At 47.1% G+C, this 19,169-nt stretch overlaps 1 protein-coding gene across 4 annotated transcripts in view; it reads right to left on the bottom strand.

Annotated features, from left to right (window-relative positions):
* Positions 1 to 19,169, bottom strand: part of LOC137521837 (rho guanine nucleotide exchange factor 19-like) — a 91,069-nt gene that overhangs the window by 12,526 nt on the left and 59,374 nt on the right. For 3 of the 4 annotated variants that reach the window (XM_068241622.1, XM_068241626.1, XM_068241625.1), the window contains exons 3-10: positions 17,875 to 18,186; positions 16,667 to 16,760; positions 14,161 to 14,315; positions 12,770 to 13,032; positions 11,750 to 11,910; positions 4,714 to 4,866; positions 3,250 to 3,379; positions 716 to 790 (exon numbers count right to left, since the gene is read on the bottom strand). In XM_068241622.1, coding sequence (XP_068097723.1) covers positions 716 to 790; positions 3,250 to 3,379; positions 4,714 to 4,866; positions 11,750 to 11,910; positions 12,770 to 13,032; positions 14,161 to 14,315; positions 16,667 to 16,760; positions 17,875 to 18,186 — 1,343 coding nt within the window. The remainder of the gene's footprint in view (positions 1 to 715; positions 791 to 3,249; positions 3,380 to 4,713; positions 4,867 to 11,749; positions 11,911 to 12,769; positions 13,033 to 14,160; positions 14,316 to 16,666; positions 16,761 to 17,874; positions 18,187 to 19,169) is intronic. The other variant, XM_068241624.1, reaches the window with a different exon arrangement.

The following is a 19,169-nucleotide window of genomic DNA, read 5'->3' as shown; positions in this document are numbered from 1 at the left end:
CTCTGGGCTGTCTAGGCCGATCAGAAGAGGATCATTCATATATATCTAACAATCCAGCTTGTGTCATCTTCCTGCTGATGCTCTCCTGAGTGAAGCTCCTTGTGTATTACAAATACTGTTTTATATATGAGCTCCAACTGCTGGCCTGCCGATTAGACTAACAGTGGCCAGTGTTAGGGGAAATTAGCTTAAATGTTTATGATTTTGATTATAGGAGGCTGTTTATACATGTGTCATTTAGAGGTGTCATTTCCTATTGCATTCCTTTGCAAGCAACTGTTGGTATTTCATTATTGCCATAACTGTCAGTTCAGATGCTATGACCCATGTGTTAGAACATAATGAACTCTAGAGCACCTATGGCTGGCTACCTATACTGGGGACATCTACACCTGGCTACCTATACTGGAGCACCTATGGCTGGCTAACCTATACTGGATATGGCTTATACTCGGGTCAATCATTTTCCCCTGTTTTGGGGTAAAAGTTGGGGTGTCGGCTTATACTCGGGTCGGCTCATACTCAAGTATATACGGTAAATACATAATATTATTATGGAAGTACATTAGACCATGACTATGGTAGAATTGGATTGTGAGCCACTATGAGGACAGTCAGTGACATGACTATGTACTCTGTAAAGTGCTGCAGAATATGTCAGTCCTCTCTGAGTACAGGGCATGTAATGTACAGGCTAGGTGTCCTTGCAAGTTACCTTCTTTAGCTCTGTGAAGGCCTGGCTGGCTGTCTCCTCGTTCTGCGAGCTTGGGGCCGTGTGCTTCAAGATGTTCTGCAGGAAGAAGAGAACACGCCCTCATTCAGCAGGATTCCTGACTGCACTATCTCATACACAGACAGACTCTAGAGGGCGAATCTACAGACTGATATGTGACATACTAAAAAAGCAGCAGCACGTACAATCCACTAACACGCCACACAACCCTGAACTATACTATATTGTCCCTCTCACCATCAGGAATAACAAAGATGCAACATGAAAGTAATTTTGATATCTGCAGAGGACATGAACTCGTTACTGCGCCCTATCGGCGGCCTGCCGCTTAGCGTTCCAGCCTGGGCACACATTATACAGATAATAACAGTCACTGATCCATGATGAGCTGTGATGATATAACACGTCACCCTCTGACAATGGATGGAATTAATAACTTCAAGGAAACCATCATCTCAGATCAATTACCTCAGGCAGCCGGCCAGATCCCAGTGCAGTCTGGCTAAATGCGGCTGAGAACAGGTTATTATAGTATGAGTTCTTATGAGAGACAAATTGTGTGTGCATGTGTGTGTATACCAGAGGTATCAGGTTCAGGTCCTCTTTCCCTCCTACTGTATCTTGTGTTCCCTCACCTCTAATTAGACTATAAGTCTGATGGGACAGGTCCTCTTCCCCTCCTACTGTATCATGTGTTCCCTCACCTCTTAGACTATAGGCCTGATGGGACAGGTCCTCTTCCCCTCCTACTGTATCACGTGTTTCCTCACCTCTTAGACTATAAGTCTGATGGGACAGGTCCTCTTCCCCTCCTACTGTATCATGTGTTCCCTCACCTCTTAGACTATAAGTCTGATGGGACAGGTCCTCTTCCCCTCCTACTGTATCATGTGTTCCCTCACCTCTTAGACTATAAGTCTGATGGGACAGGTCCTCTTCCCCTCCTACTGTATCATGTGTTCCCTCACCTCTTAGACTATAAGCCTGATGGGACAGGTCCTCTTCCCCTCCTACTGTATCATGTGTTCCCTCACCTCTTAGACTATAAGTCTGATGGGACAGGTCCTCTTCCCCTCCTACTGTATCATGTGTTCCCTCACCTCTTAGACTATAAGTCTGATGGGACAGGTCCTCTTCCCCTCCTACTGTATCATGTGTTCCCTCACCTCTTAGACTATAAGTCTGATGGGACAGGTCCTCTTCCCCTCCTACTGTATCATGTGTTCCCTCACCTCTTAGACTATAAGTCTGATGGGACAGGTCCTCTTCCCCTCCTACTGTATCATGTGTTCCCTCACCTCTTAGACTATAAGCCTGATGGGACAGGTCCTCTTCCCCTCCTACTGTATCACGTGTTTCCTCACCTCTTAGACCAGGGGTTCTCAAACTGGGTGCCACAGTACCTTCCAGGGGTGCCTCAGCATGCATCCCCATCCTTTGTGCATTGTTGTGAGGCAGTGCTGGGCCGAAATTACGCATGAGCGTAATTACGCATCGTAATTTAATGTAAATTTACGCGTAAGCGCTACGCGTAACTTACAGTCTTGCGCGTAATTATTTATGCGTAAGCAGTTAAGTGGTATCGTAATTACACTGTCTACCGTAATTGCTAGGTATGCGTAATTTTTACGAAGACTTACGCGTAATTTTACGCGTAATTACTAACGTAAAAACTCCCCTTTTCTAAGAGTAGCCAATCAGTCAACATCCTAAGCAACCAATAGTATCTTCTCCCGCCCTTCAGTATAAGCGTACGTTTTGACGCATACAAATGATGTGTACGCAATAACTGTCACATTGACGGCTATTGCGTACACATCGTCCGTATGCGTCAAAAAATACGCATTAATGGGTATTACGGCACTACGCGTAACATCGTAGTGTAAGCGCCTACATTACGGTATCCTTACGAGTAACTGCGTAAGTTAATGCGTAATTACAGTGATGAACCGTAGATAATTTCCTACGCCGTAACCGTAATTGCGTAATGCGTAATAGCGTAAAATTAAGTGTAATGATCCGTAAGCGTAGATTTTTACATTACGACCAGCACTGTTGTGAGGTAATGAAACCGCACATTGAAATACAGTGCGGCTGCATTAACCGCTAGTTAACCTTTAGTCCCACTACTAACTGCAGTCCCCATGTGGGGAAATGTCTATGGGGTCTACAAGGTTGACTCTTCATCCTTAGGTTCATTTGGGGGCCTAATAAGCATTACTAGTTCCTTGGAGGGGGGTGCTGCCTAAAAAGTCATAATGGCATAATTTCGGTAGTTGTTTTTTTGCCAAGGAGTGCCTTGAAAACTGTTTATGCAGTTTTTATGCAAATTTCACACGGTTTGCAAATGGACCAATCAAATACATCAGCTGCATTGGTTGGTCCATTTGAATCTATGTATATTTGCATTATGACCTTACAATATTCATGAGCTCAGAATTATTTGCATGTCACCGACTCTCCCTCCTCTGCAGTCAGAATGTTGCCCCCTGCTGTGCGGGAGGAATGAACTGTACCTCCACCAGCATCTTCAGCCGCATAATCCTCTGGAAGGGCAGGATGAGGAAGGATGTTAGTGGTAGACGTTGGCACACCTGGTCTTCCTCCAGCTTGGCGAGGATCCCACGGAAACGGGCATTCTCCTGTCTGATGGGGGGAAAACAAATGCATGAAGTATCCAGCAGAGGGAGGGCAGCTCGTGTGCAGAGCTGGGAACTCAGGAGCACAGAGATCTCACCACTAGAGTCCCTCAGTCCCTCAGTGAGGCTAGGTGCACAAATAGCAGAAACGCTAGCGTTGCGGAAAACGCTGCATTTTTGCAACTAATGGAAGTCTATGGACTGCAGGAAAAACCGCATATCAAAAACGCCGGTTTTGTTGCATGATCTTCAAAAACGCATGAAAAACGCTCATAATGAAAGTCAATGGAAACGCAATGGTATGCGTTTTACCTTCGTTTTTGGGAAAAAAATGTATGATGTACTTCCGTGTCCTGTTGTCTTTTTAGTGATTTGCATAAACCGCAAAAGAAAAACGCATACAAAACGTATATGCGTTTTGTATTTGCGAATCGCAAACGCATTAAAACGCACACAAAACGCTTGTAAGACGCATCTGCGGTAAAAACGTTAACACACCAAAAATGTAGTAAAAACACACATAAAACACACACAACATAAAGTGAAACATGACATAAAAACACAGCGTTTCATGTTATGTTATGTGTGCACCTAGCCCAGGCATGGGCAAACTTGGCCCTCCAGCTGTTAAGGAATTACAAGTCCCACAATGCATTTGCCTTTATGAGTCATGTCTGTGGCTGTCAGACTCCTGCAATGCATTGTGGGACTTGTAGTTCCTCAACAGCTGGAGGGACAAGTTTGCCCATGCCTGATCTAGCCAGATAGAAGAATCGAGCAGGGGACGGGAGACTCTGGTAAATGGTTCAACAGGTGTGCAGAGCTGGGGACTCAAAAGGGCAGAGATCTTCCCAATCTCCCCTAAACTATCAGATCTGTTTGGGGTACAGTTGCTCTCTCTGGCAGTGATTTGCTGGTATTTATAGTACAGGATGCTTTCTGTATAGGCCGTATTTCCACTGAGTGAGTGCTGCGTCCGTGCAGCGATTCCAATGACAAGATATTAAACGGGCAGCTGCACCAGGGCCCTCCGATCTCTGTAGGGTGGGGGGAGGGAGGCTGTGCAGCTGCACCAGAGCCCTCTGATCTTTGTAGCGAGGAGACTGTGCAGCTGCACCAGGGCCATGGGGTCTTTATTGAGGGGGCAGGCCGTGCAGCTGCACAAGGGCCAACTGATCTCTGTAGGATGGGGGGGATATGCAGCTGCACTGAGGCCCGGAGATTTCTATAGAGCTGGGGGAGGCTGTGCAGCAGCACCAGGGCCCTCTGATCTCTGTAGGGCAGGGGCAGGCTGCGCAGCTGAACCAGGGCCCCATGATATCTGTAGGGCGGGGTACTTACAGCAGCCGCTGGTAGGTCTGTTCCTGGTAGGCCTGGTTGGTGACATATGGCAGGTAGACCCTCCGCAGTTCCGGACAATGTCGCAGCACGATATCGCACACGTCAAACCGCAGGATGTCTTCCTCCAGCCTGTCCTCCAGATCGGTGAGGAACCTGCGGAGAAGAGGAGGGATCACCATGATAATCAGAGCATTAGCTGTGTAGTGTGAGGCCCCCTTTAAGCATGCAGTTACAGGAAGGCGTGACAGTCAGACGATCCTCCGGGCCGCCACGTCTCCCACACAGCTCATCTTTACACCAGATGTCTCACACTGACTCACAAACACACCCCAGGCCGACAGCACAGACGCAAGAGACGTGCCAAGGCCCACGCAGCTGCACAAGAGCTTGCAATCGCTCGCTGGAATCCTCAAACAAACCGGCAAACTGGAGAATTCTGCACAATTCAGGACTCGCCAAGGAAATAAGGAGTTTGGCTGGTGCACACCAGAGCGGTTCTGGAGCGTTTTTTAAAATGCTTGCAGGGGAAAAACCGCTTGGCTAATGAAAGTGAATGGGCTGGTGCACACCAGAGCGGCTCGTTTTTTCCACAAACGCAAACTCGGGGGCTGCAGCATTTTTTAGATTTCTGAGGCATTTCTGCCTCAATGTTAAAGTATAGGAAAGTGGAAACCCGCTCTGAAAAACGCTAGATCAGAGCTGTTTTCCAGGTGTTTTTGTTACAGTAGCTGTTCAATAACAGCTTTACTGTAACAATATATGAAATCTGCTACACAAAAACGCTCAAAAAAACGCTGGGCATGTTTAGAAAACATGCTTAGAATCGCTCTGAAATCTGCTTCAAAAACCTCTAGTGTTTTGCAGATCTGCTAGAGGTTTTTGGTGTGCACTGGGCCTTAGGGTCGATTCACACTTGTTTAAGAAACCCGTAGCTCCGCTTTTTGGCCCGCATCAAAACCGGAGCCACAGATACCACAACTTCACAACTGAGGGGTTTTACCCCTTGAGCACCAGGGCAATTTTCACCTTCCAGCGCTCCTTCCATTCATTCGCCCACAACTTTTTCACTACTTATTACAATGAAATGAACTATATCTTGTTGCATTCGCCACCAATTTAGGCTTTCTCTGGGTGGGTGGTACATTATGCCAAGAATTATTTTATTCTAAATGTGTTTTAATGAAAAAATAAGAAAAAAATCTGAAAAAAATCATTTTTTAGTTTTCGGCCATTATAGTTTTAAATAATGCACACTATCGTAACTAAAATCCGCGTAATTTATTTACCAATTTGTACCGGTTATAATACCGTTTAAATTATGTCCCTATCACAATGTCTAGCTCCAATAATAAAGAAAAAAAATTGTTAACAATTGGTAAAAATGTCTTTGTATTTAAAAAAATGCTTTAAAATGTATTTTTGCTATTCGGCCACAAGGTGGCCTTTTTTTTTAATGCGTACTGTAAGCGAAGTACGGTATGTACCAGTGCCAGCCGAACTTGAATTGCTTGGATTGGACTGATGTTGCTTCTGCATCAAGGCTCAGCAACCAACGATCCACGGCAAACCTGATATTGCTTACAGGAAGTGTAGTGAGGATGGGAAACTTTTTTTTTCTTCAGAATCATTGCGCAGTTTCTCATAGAAGCTGCCGATCATTGCTGTGGGGACTTAGTCCAGGCGAGCGGGCGGCACATGCACGACCGCGGGAGAGCGAACAGTGGTGGGTGTACGCAAATCTACTCCCCAGGCGCGGAAGTAAGGTTTAAAGGAGCGTAGATATACTGAACATGGGTGGCGAAGTGGTTGAACGGACTGGAAACGTATGCTACAAAAGGACAACATTTTGAAAAACTGATCAGTTTTGCATCAGTTTTTAGAAAAACTGATCCGTTTAAAACAGGATCCGATCTGCAACTGGACAAGTGTGGACCGAGCCTAAGGGCTGGGCCCACAGGTCTGTTTCAGACGTGCTTTTGAATTGCCAGTGATTAGGGATGATCAATGTGATGCAAATATTTCCAGGTTCATGCAGATTTATGTAAATTTGTATGCAAATATATGCTGCTTGAAAATGGACCAATCAGTTCAAACCTGCGTGGGACTTGAGTCCATTTCCAAGCAGCATATATTTGCATACAAATTGACATGAGGGCTGGAACCCACAGGAGCGCTTTTGGCAGCGTTTTGGCAGCACTGCGATACGCTAGCAGTTTGCCAAAACGCTGGGCTAATGTTAATGGATGGGGCAACTTCCACAGGAGCGTTTGCGTTTCCCAGAAACGCAAACGCAGGACCTGCAGCATTTTGGGAGCATTAGCGCTTCAATGTTAAGTATTGAAACGCTAGCAGAAACGCTCAGCAAAACCTAAACTGAGCGGTTTTGCTAGCGTTTTGCGGTTCAGCACACTGTAACAAAATTAAAAATAATTCACAGGACCAATCAGGATAAAAACGCAAAACGCAAAACGCTACGCACCCGCTGGGCAAAAAAATACAATGTAGCAAAACACGACCAAAAACGCGCATGAATCCGCTTGCAAACCGCTCAGACAAAACGCTAGCGGTTGCGTTTTGCGTTTGCTGATTTCAGTGGGTTCCAGGCCTAATGCTGCTTGAACTCAGAAATATTTGCATTTCATTGATAATTCCTATACAAAATATAGGATCGCTGCAAAAAAAAAAAAAAAATATGTTTTAAATCACTGAGCAAAAGCAATTTTTCAGTGATTTTACTAACCAAAACCAGTCATAAAAAAAAAAAGAAAACCGCAATCGCATTAAATTCAAAACCACTTTAAAATCACCAGAAATTGATCTGGAAAATGCTGCTAAAATTTCTACAAAAAGTGCTTAGTGATTGCAATTGGGATTTGCGATTTCTATTGGTACCCAGCCCTTATATTCAGGCAAGCCAGTGTTCTCGCGTACATGCAAAAAGGGCGTTAGGAAAAAAAGGGGGCGGGGTGTAAACGATAAGTGGCAATAACGTTTATAAAACATTGTGTTGTATTTAGTTTACAATAATGTTTTAAAAATTAAAAAACATTAAATAATGTGTATGAGATCGCAAATTGTAAAAACGATAATCTTCCCTGTTTTGAAAGTGAAACTTATAATTGCTTTTGTTAAAAAACGATAATATATGTATAATCATAATTGTGTAATATTTTGTATAATTTTCATTTATCGTTTCTTCGTGTAATAAAATCTGTAAACATTGTTTGTAACAATACTAAAATAACTGTAGTAAAACATTAGTAAATATTACTAACATTTTACTACAACTAAACTTAACTCTCACATAGAACCCTCCCTCTACCTATCCCTAACCCTAAGACCCCCCTGGTGGTGCCTAACCCTAAATCTCCCCTGGTGGTGCCTAACCCTAAGACCCCCCTGGTGGTGCCTAACCCTAAGACACCCCTGGTGGTGCCTAACCCTAAGACACCCCTGGTGGTGCCTAACCCTAACCACTCCCCTGGTGGTGCCTAACCCTAACCACTCCCCTGGTGGTGCCTAACCCTAAGACCCCTCTGGTGGTGCCTAAACCTAAATCCACCCCTGGTGGTGCCTAACCCTAAATCCCCCCCTGGTGGTGCCTAACTCTAACCACTCCCCTGGTGGTGCCTACCCCTAAGACCCCCCTGGTGGTGCCTAACCCTAAGACCCCCCTGGTGGTGCCTAACCCTAAGACCCTCTGGTGGTGCCTAACCCTAAGGCTCGCCTGGTGGTGCCTAACCCTAAGATCCCCCTGGTGGTGCCTAACCCTAACCACTCCCCTGGTGGTGCCTAACCCTAACCACTCCCCTGGTGGTGCCTAACCCTAACCACTCCCCTGGTGGTGCCTAACCCTAACCACTCCCCTGGTGGTGCCTAACCCTAACCACTCCCCTGGTGGTGCCTAACCCTAACCACTCCCCTGGTGGTGCCTAACCCTAACCACTCCCCTGGTTGTGCCTAACCCTAACCACTCCCCTGGTGGTGCCTAACCCTAAGACCCCCCCTGGTGGTGCCTAACCCTAACCACTCCCTGGTGGTGCCTAACCCTAACCACTCCCCTGGTGGTGCCTAACCCTAACCACTCCCCTGGTGGTGCCTAACCCTAACCACTCCCCTGGTGGTGCCTAACCCTAACCACTCCCCTGGTGGTGCCTAACCCTAACCACTCCCCTGGTGGTGCCTAACCCTAACCACTCCCTGGTGGTGCCTAACTCTAAGACCCCCCTGGTGGTGCCTAACCCTAAGACTCTCCTTAGTGATCGCTTTATTGTGTGGATTATAATGTTTTACAAATATTAACTGTAAAAAATATATTACGATTTACTTACTGATCGCTTTATTATGTGGATAATAATGTTTTACAAACAGTAAGTGATAACATTTTAAATAACGGTTTAGTTAAATACATTAAGATATGTTTAGTATATTTGTAAACGTGATTTGTCACGGGCGCAGTTTAAAAATGTGAACGATCTCCGGGCGCAGCTATAAAACACTAATAATCTCCAGTGCCCTTTCTCCTGTTCGGCGCCCATCAAACAATATTTTATATGGGAGTGAATGGCAGCGTTATTTTTGTAAACTAGCTGCCGGCGCCATTTTTTACTGCTCCCAGTGTTCTCCCCCAGATATTTCATCGCACAAATGCTCCACCAACGCAATCTGCAAACATATTGCATTCATACCGTGACCACATGGCAGTAACCTTACTTTCACAGTTTTTCCAAACGCGGCAAATCTGACCTGATGCATTCAGAAATCCTCAAATCAGCACAAAGCAGAACAACCGCAGTTCCATCACAATTCAAATGCAGCTGAACCCCCATCCACTCCGACCCTACAGAGTAATGTTCTAATGAAGTGGAGGCGATACCCAAACACTTTACGTACCGGAAATCCACCTATTCCCACATACCTTCCAGCAGAGGTTGGCAAAACACTATAAAATGAATTAAATGATTGATATCACCCTGCTATCGATCTTTCGCCTGCATCACCACCTCACAACACCCGACTTAGATCTGAAGATTGGAATATTGAGCCGCCACTGCTAGCTTGGTGTTGTTCACTGCAGGACAAAGCTCTACAATCATAATCTCTCCACTGCCCTGATCCTCGCTCTTTTCCCAACCGCTCCATCCTTGCTCCTCCCCCCACCTCTACCATCCTTGCTCCTCCCCCACCTCTACCATCGTCGCTCCTCCCCCACCTCTACCATCCTCGGTCCTCCCCCACCACTACCATCCTTACTGCTTCCCCACTGCTCTATTCCTTGCTCCTCTCACCACCCCACTCATCTGTGACGAATTTGCCATTTGCCCAAAAAGTCATTGCCCAAAGGCTTTCACAAAGTTCCTGTTAAAATTAGTTTGGAAAAGGAGAGAGGCTTGAACTGCCAGTTCTTCCATAGGAAACAAAGAGAGCTGTAAATACCTTTCGCTGTAGAGGGGGTAATAAAACCATAAAAATCCCTCTACCAGAACCTCAAGATCCATGGGTCAGCACAGTGGCGTAGTGGTTAGCGCTCTCGCCTTACAGCCAGGTCATCTGCAAGGAGTTTGTATGTTCCACCGTGTCTGCGTGGGTTTCCTCCGGGTACTCCGGTTTCCTCCCACATCCCAAAAACAATCAGATAAGTTAATTGGCTTCCCCCTAAATTAGCCCTAGACAAGGATACATACACTACACAATACATACATACACATGACTATGGTAGGGACTAGATTGTGAGCCCCTCTAAAGGGACAGTTAGTGACAAGACAAAATACTCTGTACTGCACTGCGTAATATGTTGGCGCTATATAAATACTTAAATTAATTAAAAAAATAAATACGGACTTGATTTAGAAGATAAGAACTGAGGAACCAGAGCAGTGCCTGGGTTCTAAATCACAATCTCAAGTCAATATGAAAGGGAGTAAGAGACTCCAAACGGGCAGTGGGAGATGGAATGGAATGTCACCTTTAATTCACCTAGGAATAAATAATGTAGGTTTTCTATCATAATTTCATATTTCAATTAATATCAATGTTTTGCAACAAAGATGGATAGATATTGAGCGAAAAATTAAGGTTCCAAGACATCAGTCATAATTGTAACCCCTTCTGCAACTGGGATATTAATTTCTCTGAAATAAAAGACGATAAACCACCCATGTTTGATATGTATTTGATTTCTATGAATTTGAGAGAACATGCTGAGTAAGAGACTGTTCCTCTTCCCCTCCCCCACAGCTTCCATCCTTGCCCCTCCCACCACCACTCCCTTCTGCTCCCATCCTCACCCTTCTCCCCCTTCACCGCTCCTATCCTTGCGCCTCCCCACCACCTCCCATTTTCACTATGCTAACCTCATTACAATCTCATTCCGGGGTCACTCAACAATGGATGCTAACAAACCCTACACTAACAACGAGTGCATCTTTTTCTAAGTGTCTGGATATCACCTTCACTTAGCAGAACTTAAGTTACCCTGGAGGAGAGATTAAAAATGTACAGACCAGAAAAAGTCTTCCAGTTCAACCTAGCTACAGTTTTCTCATCATGACCTGGATTGGATTGTACAAATCAGCAATGGGTGGAAACAACCAACCAGCAATGACTTCTTGTTTCACCCCCTCCCCGCCCACTCCATACTTCATCATCAAAGAGCCTTAACGCATCCATCCAATGTCTTCATCCAATGGCTGTCATGTAAAGTCAGTGCCGACCCTCCTATACGATAAGCAGTGCAGGTCTCTTCCACTATCTCACCATGTCCACCAGTAACCAGGACAAATAAACCTGACCAGCTCAGCATCTACTCCTGGGAACATCTCATCATGCTGATCTTAAGGAAGAGCTGAATGTTCTATAGCTCATGAGGACAACCCTGGAGGACGTACTGCATGGACATACAGCCCACCCTGACATCCAACTGAGATAAATCGACTACACTGGTCTGTGCTCTCCAACCAGGGATTGTCTCAGTGAATCAGACCTGTATGTACCCCTTATACTCACAGGGGACTCTGGGTCGAGGGGTTTGGCATACCTTTCACTGATCTCCTTCACTTCTGGCAGCTTGGAGAAGAGCCATTGTTTCTCCTGGGCTCCGAGACACTCGTTCAGCTCTGGCGAGTTTAGGAAATGGTCCACCACGATGGACAGACTGTTCACATAGGAGGCCTCCGACGTCACCAACTCAAACTTGGCCTAACAAAATAGTGACACGAGAAGATGGACAGATGCTAAGCATACACAATATAATTTATGGTAGACCAGGTAGACAACCAGTATCTTCCAGGTCTTCCCGATATGGATTGTTTACCTGGTCAACCAAGTTAACGGCAGAAGTCTTCTGATTGCACCACTGCAGCTGCTAGTTGTGACCTGCCTGATGACCTGCCAATATAAATTCTGTACCACTCCTGGGAGCAGAGAAGGCATCAACTACTGCAGGAAAATATCACCCTTGTGGGAGGGGAGGAGACACAAAATGCTGCAGGAAAACGTCACCATTGTAGGAGGGAAGGAGACACAAACTACTGCAGGGAGATCTCCCCAATGTGGGCAGGGAGGAGACCCAAACTTCTACAGGTAAACATCACTATTGTGGGAGGGGAGAAGACACCAACTACCGCAGGAGAATCTCACCATTGTGGGAAGGGAGGTGACACAAACCACTGCAGGGAGATCTCACCGTTGTGGGAGGGGAGGAGACACAAACCGCTACAGGGAAACATCACTATTGTGGGAGGGGAGAAGACACCAACCACTGCAGGGGAATCTCGCCATTGTGTGTGTGTGTGTGGGGGGGGGGGGGGGGGTGACAAACCACTGCAAGGAACTCTCACCGTTGTGGGAGGGGGATAAATCACTGCAGGGAGATCTCACCATTGTGAGAGGGGAGGAGACACAAGCTACTGCAGGGAGATCTCACCATTGTGAGAGGGGAGGAGCCACAAATCACTATGGAGTTTCAGCTGGTCTCACTGGTGGCATTTGGCAGAGGAATGGGGGCCAAGGATGGCTGAGCTGGGGGTTGGTGACAGGTTCACTTTAGTGGCCTCACCTCTTGCAGTTTCCTCTCTTGCAAAGTCAGGGTATTCAGGACTCCGCTGCCCCTCACATCAGGGATATCCTGCCAGAGGGAGAAGGTGGACCCCCGGGATGAGCGCTGGGACCGGAAGGAGCTGCTGGGGGACAGGTTACTCTTTGGACTTGAAGAAACGTCATCCTCCTCGCCGGTCGCATCCTCTCGCTTCTGCCGCTGCAGCTCTCTATTTATGGCCACGTCGCTGTATTCTTGGTACAGGATCGCTGTGGAAAGTAGAGCTTTACAGGGTGTAGATACAGATTATGGGATGGGTGAATGGATGGCCAACAAACAGCTTAAATCTTATAAAAGCAACTTTATACAATGCTTCTCCTTCCCAGTAGTCTCCACCTTCCAGGCCATATCCGTCCAACCACACCCCTCTCTCCTATAGCCCCACCCCTTCACCCTAACCACACCCTTTTATTCTACAGCCCCACTTAGTTATGTCCATACATTCTATAGCCACACCCATCCACCCTAGCCACAGCACTCCATTCTATAGTCATAGCTCTCTCTTTCAACCATACCCCTCCCTACTATAGCCACACCCCTTCACAACCCTCCATTCTTTAGCCACAACCAGCAATGTCCCACTATTCAACCCAATAGTCACGCCCATCAACCCTAGCCACACCCCTCTATTCTATAGCCATACCTTTCTGCTCCAACTACACCTCTCCCTCCTATAGTTACACCCCTCACCCCAGCTATGCCCTTCCATTCTATCCACCCCAGCCACTATATCCAACTATATCCCTCCCTCTTATAGCCATACCCTTTCATCCTAGCTACGCCTCTATATTCGATAGCCATGCATCCATCCGCATCATGGTCCTCAATTCTATAGGCACACCTATCCATCATTAAGCCATACTGCTCCAGCTAAGCCACACATGTACTGTACACCCTATAGATACAACCTATGTATCACAAGCACATGTAGCCACACCTCATTATCCCAGCCACACCCCTCTATCCTACGACCCTCCACATCCTAGACATATTCCTCCATCCTTTAGCCACACCCCTTCACTTTCTATAGCTGCCCACTTCACATCCTACAGCTAAACCCTCCCTACTATAGCCACACCCCTCCATCTTCTCCCTAGGACCACCTCGCTGACACAGAACTATTTTTCAAATGCTAGCTCCAGGGCTGTCACCCTCACTCAAATTCAAAATCTGAAGTGTCTCTGACCCAGAACAAGCATACAGCAGTCTGAGCAGCTTGACCTCTATCTCTGCAGGCTTGTTCCAGCTCGGAGTCTGAGTATCTGGGGAGCCCTGGATCAGGGTGACAGCCCCAGAACTTGCACCTTGACTCATCATTCAGCACTGACTGACGGGAATTGCGGAACACTCACAGCTCAGCAGGAAACGGGACTGTCTCCGCTCGGAGTAGGACTGTCTCCTCTGGGATGTGGGGTCTTCTTCTGCTATCTCCTCCGCAGGTGCCAGACGGTCCTCCTCGCTGGGTGGTCCTCCGGCTCTGGGCTCCCTGGCCTCGGATGGTTTGCTCCTGAAAGGGTAAAATAAGCCTGTTGAGCCTCCGGGCAGGCTGCGGCCTCAGCGGGGAAGGCAGCGAGGGGGGGCCGGTCACCCGGGAACAATGGAAGGGGGAAATTCCTTCTCTACCGAACAAACAAAGAGACATTTCAGGGCCGCCTGGCGGAGCGAAGCGTCACCCAACACAAGTCCTCTCCTCCGGGAGAACCAGAAAATATCATGATATCCACAGACAAAGATCAGCTACCAGAGCAACAAATGTTCTCCTACATCTGTGCAGCACTAAACGGCAGAGCTTATTTATATCTGCCTGTAATAAGCTTCTTGATTAGTTCATATCAAACAAATCACTTTACAGAACAGCTTCTCAATAACCCAGACAACGGTAACTTTCTGTACTTCCTGTCCCACAGACTGCCTGTGCCACAAACTGCAATCTCTTCACAGAGATCAGTCTGTGCCCCACCCTCTTCCAGTCTGAACAGGGGGGTGGTACAGCCAAGCAGTGGCTCCGCCCACACAGCCTGGCACTGAATGCCTGTACACAGCTACATCAGGTCATGTGATCAAAATATCAGGACAGGATTTTTGCTGCAGAAGGCTGGTTTCACAGTGGGACGTTAAAGTCCCACGTTACAGCAGCCAGTAACGCAGCCTAACTCACAGCACTGTAAAATCAATGTGCTGTTCACAGTGCACACGTTGCGTTAAATGAAAGTGCAGCATGCTGTACGTTATACCCCTATAGAGCTGTGTTAGATTGTTTGCACATGCTCAGTGACCAGCCACATGGCTAATTAATATTCACTGCACTGTGGTGACTGGTGGTGGGACTCGTAGTGTTGTCCAGATCATGAACGAATCGTTCATTTGATCCGGATCCAGGGTCGGACTGGGACACTGGGGGCCCACCAAAGAAATTTCAACCTGGGGCCCACACATCCCATGATTGCAGTGATAAAAGGGCGTGACCATGCACCGGAAGGTGGGCGTGGTCATGATGTATTTTGGACAGGGACAAATGTACATGATCTTAGCATTGTAATTCAAAGACACTGCTGCCCAGCAAAACTTTGCATAGAGTCCCCTCCTTCAATATAAAGTAATGTCCTACTTTGCAGAGGTTGCGACCGCAGAGGTTTCAACCGCATCGGGGCCCTTGGGCCAAAGGGGCCCCGAAGGGCCCTCCCTCAACTACAGTATTGCCTCTCTATTGGTCCTGTGCTCATAATAATCACTTCTATAGATACTTTGAACAGTGGTAATCATTAGCAAGCTATTTCCCATCCCTTTCTTGCACCTCTGACACTGTAGTTGCCATTGGCAGGTTTTGGTGCGTCGTATCAATTGTTATGTATGGAGTGCTTGGGGGGGCCCCATTGTATAATTTGCATCGAGGCCTACAGCTCCTTAGCTACTCCACTGCTCTCAGCATGAGTGATTACAGCACTGAGAAGAGAATTTTTGTGCTGCAGGCAGCAATTGGAGCTCTGTCAGACAAGGAGGGGGGGCCCACCAGAGACCTGGAGGCAGGGCCCACCGAGGGAAAAAACTGTACTACTGTGGCCCAGTCCGACCCTGTCCGGATCTTTATTGTGAGTCGAATCATCCGGATCATCACAATGAAAGGTTCGGTTCACAGTGGATGTCTGTCTGGAAGAAACAGGAACATACAGAATGTACAGTGCAGGGAAAGTCCTGTCCTGCTAGTCATTTCACCCCCAGTCTGCTTCCCTAGTAAAATGATTCAAATGATTTGGTTCAAAGATCCAGATCTTTTCAATGATCCGATTCGAATGATCCGAATCCTTAAAAAGATCCGGACTTTCCATCACTATCCTGGAGCCGCTGCTTTGAGAGCTGCATAACGCAGCTCAATCTGACATCCAACTTGACCACCACGCGTTGCGTTAGAGGCACGTTATGCGACCATAACGTCCCCTAAAACCTGGTGTGAAAGTAGCCGAAATGTTATTTTCTCATCAAAAATTACTCTGCTTAATTGCAATTGCAAACGCTAGTGCCGCTGGGACTACTGGCTCAGCCCCACCTTATTCTATGGCTAGGCCATAGGGAGGCTACTGATGGACTCTGGGACCCACCTACCTGGTAAATATGGAGAGGGGGGGGGGGGGGGGTTATACCTTGCCTATTTATAATAAATACCGTAGTTAAAATTTTAATCTTCATTTCATCTTTCATTTTCATCTTTATCCTTCCTTCTTCACCTGTATCCTTCCTATCTATACATCAGACATCACAGAGGCATAAGCGAGGAGGAGATACAGCCAATCGCAGCCCTGCCTTCTCTGCCTATACCCCAAGCTGCAGTTTCACCCCCTACAGGTTACAGGGGGTACTTACCTGAGCCATGTGGCGTCTGTATCCCCTGCAGCCGGCTGGAGAGTGCCTGGGGCCCCAGCGCTGTTACACCTCCGCTCTCGCCTTCCAGATTTACCTGCAGACAGAAGGCAGTATTAATCACACGTAATAAAAGGGCAGAGGTGAAACTACAGACAAAGCCATTGCTAGTTTCAAACAGAGGTGAGAAAGGTTAAAGTACAACTGTAGTGAGAAGTATATGGAGGCTGCCATATTTATTTACTTTTAAACAATACCAGTTGATTGGCTGTCCTGTTAATCTATTTGGACACAGTAGTGTCTGAATCACACACCTAAACCAAGCATGCAGCTAATCCAGTCACACTTCAGCCAGAGCACCTGATCTGCATGCTTGATCAGGGTCTATGGCTACAAGTATTATAGGGAGAGGGTCCAATTTGAAAAAACATTTTTTTGGGCTTGTTCCCATGGAAACATAGAATCCATGCCGTTCATATCGGCGGGACGTTCGTAAGTCGGGCATTTGTAAATCGGCAGCCTATTGGGCCAATCAAACTGTGGGGATAACATCCTTTAAAGTGATTGGACCCACAGGAGCTCAAGGCAGGTTGAGTGGGACTCTCACCATTGCCAATTAGCAGGCATGAGTTTGTAGCGCTCGCAATGCTACTCTAATAAGGTGTGTTAACTCTGATAAGGCATGCTATTTGTCTTAGTGAATCAAGCCCATTGTACCCAACCCTCCATGGTTGCCCTGGTGCCACACACGGTACCTACCCTCCATTGCTGGCCTGGTGCCACACACTGTACCCAACCCTCCATGGTTGCCCTGGTGCCACACACTGTACCCAACCCTCCATGGTTGCCCTGGTGCCACACACTGTACGCAACCCTCCATGGCTGGCCTGGTGCCATACACTGTACCCAACCCTCCATGGCTGGCCTGGTGCCATACACTGTACCCAACCCTCCATGGCTGGTCTGGTGCCACACACTGTACCCAACCCTCCATATCTGGCCTAGTGCTACACACTGTACCCAACCCTCCATGGCTGGCCTGGTGCCACACACTGTACCCAACCCTCCATATCTGGCCTAGTGCCACACACTGTACCTACCTGCCATGGCTGGCCTAGTGCCACACACTGTACCTACCTGCCATGGCTGATCTGGTGCCACACAATGTACCCAACTGCCATGGCTGGTCTGGTGCCACACACTATACCCACCTTCCTGGCTCGTGGAGGACCCTTTTTCCCGCAGGGTAATTTTGGTGGAGAGGGATTTTCCTATCCTGGCCGTGAAGTTGTTTCGACGTTGGGTTAGTTGTAGTTTGCTGATGAGTTCCGAGGCGGAGAACCTCCATCGCTCCTGCTCCTTCCCAGAGGCTGCGGCCACCACTTCCTGTGTCTCCGGGGGCTCCTTCACTTCCACCACAGGAGGACACGTCTCGTCCGGCTCTGAGAACACTGAGTCATCCTCCGCGGGTTGGATGGGGAGAGAGTTGGTGGCCTCCGGCAGGTAGAGGCGGAGTTTACGCCCTGCAGGGAGTACACAGAATACACTCAGTACGCAGGAGTAATCAAATTTCAGACAAATTGTGCAGATTGGATTGGGATTGGGCCAGTCAATTGCCCTTCCTAACTATATTGATTGGTCCAATTCCAAGCGGCATACAGTCAGAGCCAGACCATAATCAGGAGCCACTTTCAGAGCTTCTATTTTCTAGAAGCAGATCTGACAACCATGATCTGACAACCATGAGACCGATTTGTCTGCGATCAAATCTGATCAGAGAGGGATCTGTTGCCTGCCCATATACCGCAGACAGATTCCAAATTTCCGGCCTCAGCCCCCCCGCAGTGTGTGCTGTATAAATAATAATAATAATAAATGGCAGGACATTAGACCCTGACTATGGTAGGATTAGATTGTGAGCTCCTTTGAGGACAGTCAGTGATATGACTATGTACTCTGTAAAGTGCTGCAGGAGATGTCAGATGACTATTAAATAAACAGACAAGACCAAACCGCATCCTGCATGTATGACGGCATGACCCCATTGTAAAAGAGTCCGGGTGAAAAAACGGCCTGGCTGCAGTCCATTGTGTATAGTTTGTGTAAAGATGATAAAAGCACATGGTATGTCGATGATAAATGATGTTGAAAGACCCATTCCCAGGGAGCCAAATCAAACATGTTATACATCTTAATACCATGGACAAATCCTGGGAATTAACCTGGAGATGATAATGAAAAACTCCAGAACGACAAGAGGAAGTAGGTGAAGGGTCTGCCTGACAGGAACATCCTAGTTAGGAGATTAAATACTGTTGTGACATGTTCCAGTAGTGAGTTTCTTCACAGCAGCAGAATTAGTATCTGTAACACCTGTATAACAGGGGAATAACCTCACCACACAGTCCCAGTGGGCACTAACACTTAAAAAGCAACACAACTAAAGTGAGAAGAAAATGGGAGCTGCCATATTTATTTCCTTCTAAACAATACAAGTTGCCTGGCT

Source organism: Hyperolius riggenbachi, chromosome 6 (assembly GCF_040937935.1).
Source record: "Hyperolius riggenbachi isolate aHypRig1 chromosome 6, aHypRig1.pri, whole genome shotgun sequence".
NCBI lineage: Eukaryota > Metazoa > Chordata > Amphibia > Anura > Hyperoliidae > Hyperolius > Hyperolius riggenbachi.
The sequence above is the reverse complement of the archived record's forward strand: the minus strand, read 5'-3'. Positions and strand labels throughout refer to the sequence as shown.